This window comes from Lepidochelys kempii, chromosome 3, assembly GCF_965140265.1.
Source record: "Lepidochelys kempii isolate rLepKem1 chromosome 3, rLepKem1.hap2, whole genome shotgun sequence".
NCBI lineage: Eukaryota > Metazoa > Chordata > Testudines > Cheloniidae > Lepidochelys > Lepidochelys kempii.
In genome coordinates this window covers 108067945-108084857 of record NC_133258.1, presented here as the reverse complement: position 1 = coordinate 108084857, position 16913 = coordinate 108067945, and the positions used below count along the sequence as shown (strand labels likewise).

At 39.0% G+C, this 16913-nt stretch overlaps 1 protein-coding gene across 2 annotated transcripts in view; it reads right to left on the bottom strand.

Annotated features, from left to right (window-relative positions):
• Positions 1-16913, bottom strand: part of ADGRG6 (adhesion G protein-coupled receptor G6) — a 153874-nt gene that overhangs the window by 53312 nt on the left and 83649 nt on the right. For both annotated transcript variants that reach the window (XM_073337489.1, XM_073337490.1), the window contains 5 exons: positions 15355-15440; positions 12222-12274; positions 12069-12128; positions 1696-1838; positions 1064-1178 (listed from right to left, as the gene is read on the bottom strand). In XM_073337489.1, the coding sequence (XP_073193590.1) occupies positions 1064-1178; positions 1696-1838; positions 12069-12128; positions 12222-12274; positions 15355-15440 (457 nt within the window). The remainder of the gene's footprint in view (positions 1-1063; positions 1179-1695; positions 1839-12068; positions 12129-12221; positions 12275-15354; positions 15441-16913) is intronic.

Genomic DNA, 16913 nt, shown 5'->3' with positions numbered 1-16913 from the left:
GCTGAAGCTCACACAGGAAGTCTATTGCAGGAAGTCTATGGCAAGGCCAAATACTGAACCTATGTTTCCTGAGTCCCCAGTCGAAACCTTAAAACCTCCTGCCTAAAGCCTTAGCCACATCTTTACTCCCAGCTATTACGAACTACTGCCAAAATGCAAATTTCGGTGTTGTAGCTGTGTTGGTCCCAGGAAATGAGAAAGACAAGGTAGGTGAGGTAATATCTTTTATTGGACCAATTTCTGCTGGTGGAAGGGACTAGCTTTTGAGCTTTACAGAGTTCTTCCTCAGGCCTGGGGAAGATAACCAGAATGTCCAAATTAAATACAAGGTGGGACAGATTGCTAAGGGGTTCACACACACTGTAGGAGACCACTTAAAATGAAACAGGCAATTAATACCTATACTGTAGGACAATGGAGGATTAGCAGGCAGTTGGGTGTGTTATGAATTGTTGTAATGAGCCATAAAACCAGTGTCTCTGTTAAATCTATGGATTTTAGAGCACTTTTCAGAGTATTTAATGTGAGTCTGACTTTGCTTTAACTAGATGGGAGGTCTCAGAACCTACCAAATAAACTTCTTCAACCAGAATTCAGCTGAGAATACTGTTTGTGATGGACAAATCAGTTTAGAATCCAGTTTACTATTGGTTCTTCAGTACTAGCTGTAGTAAAAAATTATTTTTGACAGTTAAATAAGAAGAATGATTTGAAGATAAACAGGAGCAGATCTGTTAGGTAAGAAGATACAATTATAGTTATTTTTTGACCAGGCAGTATTTGCTCTCATTTCACCTTGAAGAAGTGATGTCTATTTGTATCTTTCCCCGGTTATTACTAATCAAGGACATATCTCTACTCCAAAAACGTGTGCCTCTCTGTGCTGTTTTTGGGCCTGCATATGTCACAATATGAAAGTAACCTCACTTTAAAATAATGCTGATCAATTCATGGACTAAATCGGACACAATTTAAATGGAATACACACTAAATTGTGAATACTGAATATTGGTTTTGCCATTAGACAGCTAACAGCTTCTGACAGGTCTCCATGATTACTTACCATGTTCTTGATGCAATCTGGACTGAGCTCCCATGGCACAATGTAAAATTGGTTACAGTGGGCCTGGTATCTGGCCAGAAATAGTTTGGAGGGTTTTCTTCAGCTGTACATTTTTCTATAAAACAACAGTGTACATAAATGAGAACAAATCTTAACTTCTATCAAGTAAATTATAGCTTAATTTATCAGTCTCTCTTGCATCACATTTTATTAATCATTCTGTGGTTTACATGCAATCATTTTTTCTCCAGTGGGCGCTTGCAACATGTTTGTAATGGCTAGGTGCTGTACATTGTACACCTTTGTCCTGGAGATACCAGGCCAGATCATCAGCCGCTGTAAATTGACAGAAGCCTACAGAGCTATGCTGAGTTAGAAGTCGAGAACTTGGATGTCAGAATGGCAATTTGAAGCCCACAGACCAGTTGCTGAGAGTCCATTGATGGAATTGTCTGGTCATAATTTTAATCTCAATTAGAAGATACCAGATTTCAGTACAACTGGAAAGTCCATTGTTAGGGCCTTTAGTGTTCACTAAATGGGGGGGAGGGGGGGAAGGGGGCGGAAGGGACTTGTTTTGGGGCAAGCAAACAAAACCTGAAGAATGGCAAAGTTGAAACCTCTTTACCTACCTACTGGATCAACATCCACTGTATGGACCCTCAGTCCATCCCCTATGGTTTCATTATTGCTTATGAGTTTCTGCCGGATGGCTTGCTCTTCTAAACTGATGTTGTTGGTGGAGTTGTAAACCAGAAGAGCCCAAACCACCAATCTGCAAGGAAAATTATCCCAGTGTTTGAATCAGAATGAGATATAACAAAGGAATTGGGGTTCTGAAATTAAAATATCCAACCAGTTAAATAAGGTTTATGATGAAGGTACCTGCCCATATTTTAATCTCTATATGTCATGAGAGAGACCGAGCAAACCATGTCTATCCCAATTTGAAGGGAATAACTCAGAAAATATTGTTCCTTACCTGTAAATTATCCTTCTCTTACACACATAGCCCTCCAAACCTGGCACTGTTGGGAAATCCCACCAACAGCTACTATTATTGAGGCAATTCTCTAAAAGATTGAAGGTAAAAATATTAAACGCGCCTAAGGGTCAGATTTTGAAAAGTATTTAGGTACCTAAAGATGCAGATAGGTGCCTAGATGGATTTTCTAAAGCATCTAAATACTTTTGAAAACCCCACTTGGGAACTATCTGTATCTTTAAGTGCCTAAATACTTTTAAAAATCTGGTCCTTAGTGACTTAGGAACCAAAGTTCCATTGAAAGTCAACGAGACTTTGGCTACTAAGTCATTTAGGTACTTCGGAAAATGTTACCCTAACTAGGAAAGATTGGTTGCTTAGTCGAACAGAAACAAGTAGTTGTGGAACAGTAATAACTGTTTTGGACAGAAACCCATTGATCTTTTCTCGAGCACAAGGATCTTTGGTCCCTCTCCTGTGTGCGAATTAGAACAATATCCTCCCCTTGTCCAGACTCATGGACTTTCTGGATGCAGGATATCATTGCTGGCCATTCAGATGGAATGGTGAGATGAAAAGAGAGGGCTCAGCCAGACTTTTTCCAAGACAGGAGAGAAGCCCAGGTCATAGGGACAAACAGCCACTGCTCAAAAACCTCACGAAGATATGTGCGTACTTGAAGGTATAGGAAAAATGCTTAGAGGAGAAACAAGAAGATGTGCAAGGGCTGTGCCAGGCTAGTACTAGGAAGGCATAACACTGAACCAGGTGCCAGGCTCAATTATGAGCTCCTTGGAAGCGGATAGGAGAGATGCCAGTGTGCAAATAGGCACATATTTGCTGTTTACATAAATAGAAATATTTATTCTCTGCTCTTGCACTAGTAAATATACAGTTTTTCTTTTATACTGCTGAGCAAATGTTTGAACCTGGCCACTAGTCTCCCATTTGCCTTGGGATGTGGGTGGCCCCAGTAGAGTTACAGCTGCAGAAGAATTACAGGTACCTCTAGACGGATCATCCCTGCTGTGCTATCACACTTACTGCGTTCATCCAAACATTCCATTGGCTTCAATGGAACATTAATTCACAGCTAAAAGAAAAGGGGGACTTACTTGTGGCACCTTAGAGACTAACCAATTGATTTGAGCATGAGCTTTCGTGAGCTACAGCTCACTTCATCGGATGCATGCTGTGGAAACTGCAGCAGATGTTATATACACAGAGACCATGAAACAATACCTCCTCCCACCCCACTCTCCTGCTGGTAATAGCTTATCTAAAGTGATCATCAAGTTGGGCCGTTTCCAGCACAAATCCAGGTTTTCTCACCCCCCACCCCCCCCCCACCCAAACTCAGGAAATGGCCCAACTTGATGATCACTTTAGATAAGCTATTACCAGCAGGAGAGTGGGGTGGGAGGAGGTATTGTTTCATGGTCTCTGTGTATATAATGTCTTCTGCAGTTTCCACAGCATGCATCCGATGAAGTGAGCTGTAGCTCACAAAAGCTCATGCTCAAATCAATTGGTTAGTCTCTAAGGTGCCACAAGTACTCCTTTTCTTTTTGCGAATACAGACTAACAGGGCTGCTACTCTGAAACCTGTCATTATGTAATTCACAGCTATAACCTCAACAGGCTGTGCATTAGCAGGCTATTAATACATACTCAGGGTGCACTGTGAGGCACAAGGCTAACAGTGGTAAAGGGGTTATTATGGCATTTATTTCAGAGGAAGAGTGAGAACTTCCTAGGAGCATGTCAGTTTCAGCCCCCTACCCCCTCCCGCGCTGCTCCTGCCCAAGAGGCTCCAGCCACTAAACCATCTTTCCCAAAAGGTTCTGGCCTCCATCATCTATTTCATCTATTTCTACTTCAAGAGAGAAAAACTTAATAAGTTGCTGCCACTCCCAGCTTCAGCAAAAGGGACGTCATAGACAAAGGGTCACTACTCTCACATTGTTTATATCCTGTTCTACCAGCTAATCAGAATGTGACTTTGGACATTCAGCAACCAAAGCCATGCTCTAATGGCAACAGAACAGCAGGAGTAATGATAGATCAGGTATAAATGTGTTAGTTATCCTGACTATTTACAAGGAGGAAAAATTGATTATGAAGCACTAAAGAACTAAAGAACATCTGTTATAACTATTCTGCTTATCTGGCTTTTGGTAACTCTTACAGGATATACTGTACATATTGTGTAACATGGAACTCCTTTATATTTTGACATACATTACAAATATTATTAAGCTGTACAAAATGACTCATGTTAACAACCTGTAATAGATAATAATCACTTTAACTTGATAATTAACACAGTTCCGAGCTGATCATTTCCCTCCATTTTTGTAGCAGTCAGATCCCAGACAAAGAACATTTTGATGTTGAAATACAAAATTTAGTTTGAATTTGTGAAATAGTAGGCCAATTTTCATGTAAATGTCAATGATGAAACACTGCTTCAGTGATGTAATGATGGGTGAGCCCAACATTAAAACACACATTCATCTTTCACAATGTATCTTGAAGGTAGTAATACTCTAGCAAATGGATGTTTATATGAAACTCCATTCAAAAATCATAATGACAAATTCTATCACACTGAAATCACTGTGTACCGAAGAATAGATTGTGGTCATCTGGCATAAATGTGCAAGATGGGGAAAGATGAAGCTAGCACTAGCTGTGAGAAACCCATGGAAGACCTGCTGCCTTCTTCACAAGTCTGCTGAGCGGAGCTGACATGGAAGGGGAGGATAGCACATGTTGCACCCTGAGTCAGGATATAACAGAGGTGCAAATGTGCTTCCATCACTGCTACCCAGAGTGATGAGCTTCCCTTAGGCACGACTCTTGGAGCTGCCACCAAGGAGGCCATGTCCTAAAAGCCACAATATAGCCCCAAAGGAATGCACTATATACGGTAAAGTAGATCACACTGAAATATAAATAATCAATTATTATTACAGCAGACTTTTCTTTTTTCTCTTATTCCTTGTATAATGTTAATTGGCTGAACTAATTGTGTATTTAATATGTCCCTTTTCAGAATGCAACTGTAGTCTCTCAGCTACCAAGTCATTATTAATTCGTTTTGTTATCATTGTAAACTTATTCAGGGGCTAGGAATCCAATTTTTTTTTAAAATACATCGAGTAAAATTTTCAAGAGCACCTAAATGTCTTAGGATATTAACACCCACTGAAATTCATTGGGACTTAGGCTTGTAAGTCACAAGGCACTTTTGGAAATTTGACTTAAGTCTGCTATTTCAGCTTCACTCTACACATCTTACTTTGTTATGCAGTTTTTGAAGATGAGCAGAAAAGTTTTAAAGATGTCTGTAAATTAGTAGCAAGTTTAAACATACACTGGGATACATGCGGTAAGGTCTGCAGCATAGATCGGTGCACGACTTGGAAAGAATAATTTGAACTACTTGTTGCTGAATTCTAAATTAAATGCAACTATTCAAGAAAAAAGAGCCAGCCATGACTGTGAACTATTCAATGAAAACATCTGGTCAATGAACAGTGGTGATCCACACAGCAGGCAAAATGTTCAAATGTATAAGGAACAGAATTAATACTGAACATCTGATAATCCCATCATATATATCAATGGGAGGGCATTTCCTGGAATAATTTGTTTAGTTCTGGTCACCCTACCTATAAAAAGATATAGCAGAATAGAGGGAGTTTGGAGATGACCAACAAAATTATTTGAGCCATGGAGAGACTTCTAAATGAGGTAATATTGATAAGACTGGGAATGTTTAGGTTACAGAGCAGACAAATACGAGGATACATGATAAGACGTATACACAGTAATCTGTGGTATAGAAAAGGTAAGTCAGGAGCTCCTAGTTACCCTCTCATAATACAAGAAGAAGTGGGTATTTTAGAAGGGACATAAATCCTCACGTTTCAGGATATAAATTAACCACAAATGGACATGTATTAGGAAGAAACTTCCTCTATGGATAAATTGTTCCATAATTTTTCACCTCAGGGTTTCTTACACCTTCCTCTGAAGCATCTGGCACTAGCTTTTTTCAGAGACAGTGTACTGGACTAGATGGCCCACTGCTCTGATCCAATATGACAATTCCTATATGCCCATGTGTCTTTGTTTGGGTTACATTCCTCCCCATTGAATTGGGGTGGCAAGACAAATAGTTGATCATAATGCATTTGCTTCATAACATAACATTTGTTTTGCATTGGTATTCAGTCTTATATAGGTGCTTACTAGTAATATAATATGGTATGTCATGATGAAGTGTAAAACATAAAATCTACTACAAATTAGAAGGGGAATGCTATAGTAAAGGGGAAAAAAAGTGTTAAAAGCCATGTTGTGTCAACAGTGACCAACAGCTGATGCCAGTTTATATGAAATGAATTTGTTATATTATCATTAAATTGTCGACATAACAAAATAACCCAGTACAACTAGTGCCCTAATAACTTCAGGCCTCACCCAACTCCCACTGAAGTCAATGGAAAGGCTCAACGGAAGACAATGGGAGCTGGATCAAAGCTCCTTATTGGCAGTTGCATCAGACAGGCCAACGATTGAATGAGCACGCAGACTGAATAACCCATTTGCTTACAGAGATTTTCCCTACAGGGTCATGGCTAAAATATACTAGTTGGGCTTTGTGGAGAACCTTGTACCTTTTCCATTGATCCCGAGAGGACTTCAGTCTCAAGGACTCAGAATTTGACACCTTTCACAAGCAAAAATATTTACAAAGAAATAAAACACTTTAAAAAAGCAAATGTGTGTGCACAGGGTTGGATTTTCAAAAGTGCTCAGCATTCTGTTCCCACTGAATTCAGTGATATAATTTCCATTGGCTTCAAAGGGAGCAGAGTTGGGCCAATGCTGAGTGATTTTGCAGTAGGGTTTAGCAGGATTTTTTTTAAAATCAAAGCAGACATTACAATTGTGTTACTTTATATGAACTCTGGTATTTATACTTCATAATGTATTTGAAAGCAATAATGAACAATGGGAGTGTCGGGCACTATGCCAGCTTCCTCCATAAACTCTTATGTGCCTACTTTATAGTTTGTCACACACTTTAACGACTAAAGATAATTTACCAAAAACAATAAAAACAAGAACAGGGGGTCCTGAAACTGCTAACTCTTGGCTGAAGCCATAGCACTTTCTAAACAGTAGTCTATCTAGTCTCAAGAATCCTTCCCATTAAACATTCCATTAAACATCACATCACCCAGAACTCATCAGAAGCCTGATTCTCTTCCTACTGAAATTAATAGAAAACTCCTACTGACTTTAATGGGCAGAATCAGGCCTGGTAGAACTTCTTTTCTTTCATGTCTAAGAGAAGAGATTTCTATGTAGATTTAGCAATTGATCTTTTAAACATGTTAACAGTGACTGATGTTTTTATTTGGATGAATTGTTAAACTGTAGTTAGAACTGCTATTTCCTGTAGTAGGAGAGATTAAGTACAGACTATGGGCCAAAATTATGACAATCAAGTAGTGGAGGTTGGAGCAAGCACAATCTTATTTTGCTGGTAAGTGGAGAAAAGCTCAGATATGGAATCAAGGCTCAAGGTTTGCAAAATTGCTTGGAAAAAAGCATACGGAAAGCAAGGGTGCTGAATAGGTCTGAGGAAGCCATTTCTCTTACCCAAACGACCCAACCTTGGTCAAATGGCTACACCTAGGATCTGTAGGATCTTTCTGGGAAAAGCAGCAGCAGCAGCAGAAGAAATGTGTGGCATTACTGTGGTGTCAAAAAGGGCAAGGAATCAATGGAAGAAACAAAAAACCACATAAATTTTATCTGCAGAAAGAACACAGATTTACTTTATTGATAATGATTTGTACAAAATCATAGAATCATAGAATATCAGGGTTGGAAGAGACCTCAGGAGGTCATCTAGTCCAACCCCCTGCTCAAAGCAGGACCAATCCCCAATTAAATCATCCCAGCCAGGGCTTTGTCAAGCCTGACCTTAATGGAGGCAAAAAAATGGAGGCAAAAATAGACCACCATGCTCACAAACCACTGTGCTTATACCCCATCTGGAGTGTCCTTTCAACTCTATTTTGAACCAGCATCTTCTGGGATAGAGACACTGCTACTAAGTTGAGAAAATTAAACACACACAAAACTACAGTACTGTTGTGATAAAATTCTGTCTCTTACTTTAGTTAATAATCTACCAGTGCATGATATTGTCACATTGCTGCCATCAAGAGATCTTTACAGTGTTCAAGGTGCTGATAATAATATTCACTTTTGGACTTGGCATTGCATGAGACTCTCATCAGCACATTGAATTATCACATCATAAGCACAGTGCACTTTGGATTGCTTCAGCTTATAGAGCCCAGCAATGCAGGAATAACAAGCCACTTCCATGTTTTTATTTAGTTTTTCTCTTCTCCAGAATGTAATTGTTTATAACTTTTTAAAAAAATATCTATTTTTAACATGCCCCAAAATGACAGCTTCTCCACTCCCATTTTCTCTCTGTGTAATTCTGTCTCTATGGGTTCTGCATCCATCACTTCAGGAGGTCTGATGAAGAACTGTACTATGCTGAGGCTGTTTTAAAAGTTATGGCTGCAATATAGCAAATGAGGGTGGAAACAGATTAGAGTAAAACAGCAGAAAATGACTATAGTGGAAGCAGTTTGGAAGTAGTTCAAACTATTGAATGAAATATTTATATGCACGGTGAGGGTAGAGAGAGTGAGGTTAGAGCATTAAAAATTATTGGATGAATGCAAAAAAAGAGGATAGATACTAAGACAGACAAATTAAAGAACCAAGACCATGATTCTGAGCAAAAGTCAGAGAAAAGTAGGTGAGAGCTGATGTTGAGTGAGTTAAAAAGACAAAGACAAATAGGATAAGAAGATAAGGTCAAAGGTCATGATGCTTATGGGCTAGGCCTGAAGTTTTAAATTCAGAGCCTGTCTGGGTTTAGAAAAAACCTTAGAGAAAATTGAATGAAAAGTATTTGAAAGCAAAGGGAAATGTATTAGATAGATGACATACTGAGCTTCCTGAAACTAAGAGATCAGCATTATTTATGACTGTCCATAGTATGGAAAACAAGAAAATATAATCTTTAATAATTTATTTAAAAAATCCTTATGAATACACATTGAGAGCAAGACTCATCCATAAAAAAAAGAAAGTTTAAGACCTTCTACCAGATCATCCTAAAAGTAAGAAATAAATATTACCTCCATTTTGGATAAAGATTTACAAGTGTCACCAGCTAACTTTTCATAGCTATAAATTTTACCCTAAATGCTATTTGGTTTCTTTAGAATCTTGGCCAAGAAAAACTTGAAACTGAAAAATGTTAACAAACATTTTAAAGTTAACAGTCTGGAGGAAGTAGCAAGGGAGGTGGTTTTTTGGGTCTTCACCTGAGATTCAATCGATTTCCTCTTTGTCAATACTGCAAATATCTGTGTACTAATATATGTAAGCTGCAAGGATTTGAAAGACAGGTCTTTAGAGACAGGAATAGTGGAGACTACTGGGAAGCTAAAGCCCCTGCTTTTGCAATGACAAGACAGTATATTGTGAGAAATGTATACACACTTGTTGCTGGCACTGGAAGAATACGGGCTTTCCCAGTGGATTCCACTCTATGTGACATTACGAGATGAAAATACATGCCACGAACAAAAAAACACTGGAAAGATACAGCATGTGTTTTTAATTTCTACTCAAAACACCCATTGAGCTAAATTCCACCCAGGCAATCCTAATTATTTCAGTCAGTTTCTTCAGACGTATAGGTCTTTTATTTTTGGATGAATTATTTCAGTCAGTTTCTATAGATGTATAGGCCTTATAGGTCTTTTATTTTTTTGCACGGCATGTGCAACACAACAACCTAGAGTATATGAAACAGACTCTTGTTATATGTAACACAATTAGTATTTGAAATAAATACCTCATAATGAAGGGACAATGCTTTCGATTCTATTTGGGCCTGACCCAAAGTCTATTGAAGCCATTGTATTTATTTGGTCTTTGGATCAGACCTTGAATTCTGAAAAATTGTACCGTATTGAGTTAGACATAATCCCCATTACCTCTGAAATGCAATGTGATGAATAGAGTATCAAGAAAAGGGGGTGTTCATATACAGTACCCATAAATTCACATTGCTAGATGTTAGGAGGATTCATAACAGCAAGATTAATTGCATAGCAGCTAGGCTAACTCCTTACAACATGACAGTGAACATAGTGGGATGAGAAGGATATTGAAGGAGCAATATAAACTCCATCAGAACTGCACATGCCTATTTCGAAAAAAGTGATTTAGAGGGTGGTTTTACTCCCCAGCCAATACTTTTAGATATCACAAGGTACTCTGGAGTAAAGATTAGGATTATTTTTAAATTAATAGTTTAATTTAGCACTTTATTTTGGATTCCCGGGATTTTGCCTCCAGTTCCTGAAGGCCACCTGTCTGGGGACAGTCTTCTGATAAAGCCATGTGCAGAGCTGAACAGTATCTCAGGGCTCAATCCCTATATGGTGTTAAGCACTCTGGGCCTGATCCAGCAAAGCACTCTAAGGGCATGCTTAATTTTAAGTATGTGAATAGTCCTGCTGAAGTAAAGCTCACATGCTTAAAATTAAATAATGCTGAAATGCTCTGCTGGATTGGGACCAGAAGTCTTAGCACCTTGTCAGACAGAGCACTTACACACAGACTTCCAGCACTGTAAGTAGAAAGAGATATTTCTTCCTCTTTCCCTTCTTTTCTTAGAGACCAGAATATAGAGAAAAGGGAGGAAAAAAGTCCTAGGGCTGATAATAGGAGGATGTGAGGCTGAAACCTGCTTGAGTCTACTGTAACTGTATTAGAGGAGCAGGGCTGCTGACAGGCTGGGCAGCCACTTCTACGGTAAGAGACACAGAGACACTGGAAGGAAAAGCTTTTCATCCCCTCTGCATCTCTTGATTCCTTCCCTCGGTGGTGACAACATCCATCTGTCACAGGCTGTTGTCAGGTCACTAAGAGTAAGGAAGAGTGTACAAGAACTGAGAGCATCAGAAACTAGCTCTGGACAATGATCCCTGAATGGGCTACCATGGGATAAAAGGCTCTATCCTGTCACAACAATTCACATGTACATCTTAACAGCAAAGCAGTTACTTACATTGCCAGGAGATGCACTCCATATGCAGTCTCTCTTTACCCCACAGCAGCCACTATGTTTTGGCCACCTGCCCTTGATTCAGTCCAAAGACAAGCATCCTTCTCATTTGCCTCCCACAGCTTGGATTGAGATTTTCAAAGAGACCCCATGGAAGTTAGGCACCCAACTCTCACAGGCTTTCAATGGTAGTTAGACACCTAACTTTCTTAGGCTATCTTTGCAAATCACAACCCCAGTGCCTAATCAGCAGCCCACTGAAATCAGGAAGTGAGGGCATGTGGTAAGTAGTGTGATTTGCATCAACTTGGCATTCAGTTCCAGCATGATTTTCTACCACCTGGGTCTTGATCCATTGTCCATTGAAATCAATTGAAAGACTCCTATGGACTTCAATAGGCTTTGGATCAGGCCCTTAGAGATGAGGCAGAGGAGAAAAAATGCCTCTTTCCATAGATAGTGCTTAGATACCAGTGATGGGTGCTACGGAAAACCCTAAGATAGATAGTGTTGGGACAGAAGAATGGATATTGCTTCCCATGTATGTTAGACAGGTCTGCAACATTTTGTGACAGGTAAAAATTAAGTTTTGAAAAATGATCAGCCAAGTTTTAAGGAGCTCATTGAACTACCTGATTTAAATCCAAGGTAGTTTAAATTACAATACACATCATACCAATGTGAGGCTTGAGTGCAGATCCAGGGCAGTAGGTGGCCATAAATGACATTTACCAAATGGAAGGGTGTGGCCCATAGCATGCAATAATGTCACACCCAATTTTGATAGTATGTGTTGCCTCTATCACTAAAAAGTCCCAGAATGTTACCTTTGATCAGGGATGCTTCTTTTCTCCCTTGTCAGTTCGTTCACAGTGGTTGGCTGAACACTTAAAAAGCAAGAATCATAAATATCAATTAATGTGTTGTAACTCCACTAAGGACTTAAATCAGGTATTTTCCCAATCATCACCAACATTTACCTGATATTGACCACATACACGGTATAATTCCAGTTCTGGAAGGTCTTATTTAGCTGAAAAATACAGAGAGAATAATTACAAGGATGGTGTGATAAAGAAAGGCTCCTGCATTATCTAGCAGAGTCTTATAAGCTCACCTCCCACCAAAAACAACACCTTTATTTGGCAAAATGAAGAGACTAACATTTTCCCATTGTGAGATTATGGCCTTATTAGGTGTGTATATTTACCGGTGCAAAGTGGAGGGTGCGGAAGGGACCCGTAATAAAGGTACTGTGCAATCAATAGACAACTGTAAGAGGTGCTGAGACACCTCCCCATGCCATTTTTTCTGTAAAGTTTGTGGTTGGAAAGATTTCTGGGCACTGAATGATACGGGAAATACACTGTAAATTTTTCTCAAAGGTCTACAATCTGTTGCTGAACCTCTCTGTTTCAATCTTTTACTTTAAATAGGCATGAAGTGCCCAATCCTGCCCCACTGAGGACAATGGGAGTGTTACCATTGACTTCTATGGGTGCAGAGTCTATCCCTAAATGCATAAAGAGGTGACATACTAGTTTCTATTCCCTCTTTCCGCCCCTCAAAAAGTTCAGACCACATGTAGGGGTAGAGACCTATGAAGCAGAGCGGTTACAGAGGATGTGCATGGTTTGGTTTAAGCCGGGGAGAGAATGGATTGAGCTGCCTGGCACCACCACCCTATGACTAACATTGGAGGATTTTGTAAATTTGGGGAGGATTATTAAATTGTAACTTGTGGGGGTGAAAGTTCAATGGATGGAGAGGGTTGGTTTGTTTGTATGTTTGTTTCCCCAGACTGTGATCTTGAGAGGAAATTGAGAATCGAGAGAGTACCTGTACTGGGGAGAAGGACTTTGTGGCCTGCCCTGATGGTGCTCAACTGCATTCTTTCAATTGACTACTTTACAGTGTCCAAGAGAGTGGAACAAGGTATTTTTTTGGCCATGTTCAAGAATTAAAACCCAGAAGTCCATACTCAGTGACTTCAACAGCACAGCAGTGAAGAATTTCATCAGTTCACCACGTGTCTTTGCAGTAGGCTGATTGGCACACCGACACTAGACCCTTCATAACCTCATTGTGGGAGTAACATACAAGATGGACACACCGTATTTAACCCATTTTTAGGTGTGAGACCTCCTGTCGTTCAGACGGAATGCAAACCAACTACTCCAGTGATCCACCCTAAGGATCCTACACTGTATGAAATACCTGGCTGGAGCCAACTGTGCTCTATGGACCAGCTTTTCACTGATTGTTTTAAGAGCACGGTGGGGATGTTCTCTAAGACATTTAGATGCAGCAGGTCAATAAGAATATAGTGCATAACTGTCACTTTTCAGTGCCAACATCCACCAAACATCATCATTAAATCTACATCAGTCATTTCGTAGAGTATAATTTATTTTAATAATGAATGTACAGATTCGAGGTCTCTTGCTACAGAAATATAAATACTGCAGCTCTATGTCAATAAATCTATCATCAGGAAATTATTTTTCTTCTGGAAAAATAATAGTAGTAATAGAAAAATAGAAAGCTGCCCCTCCACCTGTACAAAGCAAAATGTCCACCTCAAACCACTAACAAAAAAGTAATGAGCCTCAGTTACATCTATCAACCATCACCTGATCTAATTTACAATGTGACACTTTATGGAACGTTATTGACATCAAAATGCTCTAAAGCAGATTCCAACTATTGTATATTCCCAAAGTGTTTTGCCCAAAAATTTGTTTTAGGGTATAAAATTATGTGTACGTAGCATGCAAATATCACTGCAGGTTGCTGTATTATCAAAACTTTTCACAGACATACAGTAATTTACCATTAAAAATTCTTTACATTTATATGAAAAAGAAAAAGGAGGGCTATCTAGGTAGGCATTCTACCACCAAATAAATAAACAAAGAACAACAACAACAACCAGCTATCAGAACATAAAAATACATTCTCCCACATATCTAATCTGTATGAAACAGCTCCCTAATATGAGGTAGAGAAGGTTAATGTACTAAATCAAATTCTAAAACACCTCATAAACAAGAACAAGATCTTACTGTTCTGCCTACTTTTCTGCTTTTGTATATGTGTTGACCTCATTTTTAAGACAACCTCATACTTGCAATGTGCTTTAGCTTGAAAGCAGTTAATTACACGTAAATAAACGTTACGGTCAAATGTCAATATTAGGCAAAAGTTATTCTGGAAAATCACATGGTTCCCCTGGGCTATGCCTCCTCCAGAAATATTATATTTGAAGTTCTTTGTATTCTAATAGTAACTTGCTGAGAGAGTTCTTTCTGGTGGTGTCTTGATTATTATTTTCTGATCTTTTCCTCATCACTTTGATGACCTGTGTTTGCAGCCCATCCACTTATGCACATCAAACTGCATTTGGTGGCTTGACATTTCTGGATCCCTTGTATCAGCATAAAACTAGCCTGGCATGGGGAGAGCATGCTACAATAAACAAGGCAGTTTCTGGGTATTATGACAATCATAGCAAGCATACATGGCTTTGAGAATCTCTGCTCCAGACATACACAAACTCTGACCCACGGACCACTAGTAGTGTTGACCCCTCATTTCTATTGCTGTAGAATAACATTTCAAAAACACCTAAGTGACTTAGGAGCCTAAGCACTACTTTCATTTGTGACTTAGGCACTTAGGATCCTAAGTCCTGTTGACTTTGAATGAGACTTAGATGTATAAAGGCTACATTTTTAAAAGGCATTTAGGTGCCTAAAGATTCAGATAGCCACCTAGTGGGATTCTGAAAAGCTCCAGGTGCCTAACACACATTGATTTCTGTCCCAAAATGCCTACATCACTTTTGAAAATGGGACTTAAATTCCCAAGCTCCTTAGATAACATTTGATAATTTTACCCATGGTACCTAAGGGCCTAAAGAAGTAGCGTGTTCCCACTTGTTTTAACTACTGTACAAACAAACAACAGACCCTGCTCAGGAGATCTCATAAACTAGACCAACTGGTTTCTTTGATGTTCCCCCTTTTTCCCCAGCTCTTATCGATTTGACGTAATTTAAGGTGCAGATTCACAAATATACAACTCACATAAATAGGGAGAAACTTAACTTACCCATTCGGCCACCACACTCTGTACTTTTGACTCTAAAATGGACTTGTAATTGAAGACAGTAATGGAAATCCTGTAGAATAGCCCCCCTGTCCATTAAAAACAGTATTACAAATATCAGAAACATTGAACATCATTCATAATATATTGCCAAACTTTCTCTGTTTAAAACTTCAAGACCTTATTTTTGTAGCAAAAGATAACTTGGTGGATAGGGTCTGAACTCACATTTTGGTATACCCAAAACTCTTGTTGCTATTATAGGAGTTTGAGTGCACACAGGAATGCAGGATTGGGCCTACGGTCCAACAAAATGGAATTTATATGTAAATATGACTCTGTATATGACTGAAATGTAATTGTGAGATCCTGAAAATGCCATAAATATAAAATAATAATAAATACTGAGTTTTCAAACAGGACATAATCTGGTGTAATCTAGAAAAACTCTGCAGATTCTACTGGAATCTCTCAGGATTTACAATGGTCTGAGAGCAAAATGTGAATCCATCAGTTTAAAAGCAACAAATAACCAAGGACAGAATTTGAAGATAGTAGGGTTCGATGGGTGTTTCTTGGACACAATACTGCATGAAGAATCTTTGTTCTCAAATCCCTCTTGAGTTTGCACAGCTGGCAGTTAGAAAGACAAACCATATTTTAACTGCAAAGTGAACAAACTTCATTTGGAAAGCCTTCAGATACAATAAATCTAGAACTTCATCTTGCCATTTTTTGAAGAGTCACATTTTAGATGACAGTGAAACTTTAGAACATGAACAAGACTATTTTGAAGTGACAGTAATTAACTTTAGATAAATTCTCCCTAAACTCATGGGGACGGTAAACAATTCTTCTTTTCCTGTTGCAAAATTTCACACATACATAAATAAATAAAATAAGTTTTGTTCCAGGCCATTTTGTGACTCAAAAATTTGACTTTTCACAAAATAAGAATTGTGCTTTAAAACACTGCAAAATTTTGCCAGCCTTCATGGGAAATGGCTCTCTCTGTGTGAAATTCATCTTTATGTGGCGGGGTGGCGAAAGGACCTCCAAACCAATTAGGCTCCACATGTGGATTGTGGAGGACTCCACCAGCTGAGTGGCCATACAGGTTACCTACTCTCTATGAACTACAGAAAAGGTATCAGCACTGCCTCTGAATACCGTATTAGCCATGGGCATGGTCCATAGATCTCCATTTATATAGATCCTATAACTTAAGTGGATGCGGAGGTACTGTGGCTGCTCTTACAGTCCATTGGCGGGAGTAGCAGCTGAGGAGAGGCCTTGCCGTGGTCCTGGGTTGGAGTGGAAGAGCTCAGACACTCAGGCTTTTCTGAACCCTTTGAGAATTCAAGTTCAAAAATCAAAGTCAAAACTTCAAAAATGTTGAAGATTTTGTTAAAATAGAAGATCATGCTACAATCTGTTGAAAAAAATAGATTCAGTTGAATAGATTCTGAATGAGACTTGAGATTTTCCAATTTAATTGTAAATACTTTGCATCACCCTACTCATGAACTTGCTTTTCTCTTTGTTATGGGTTACTCCTACTG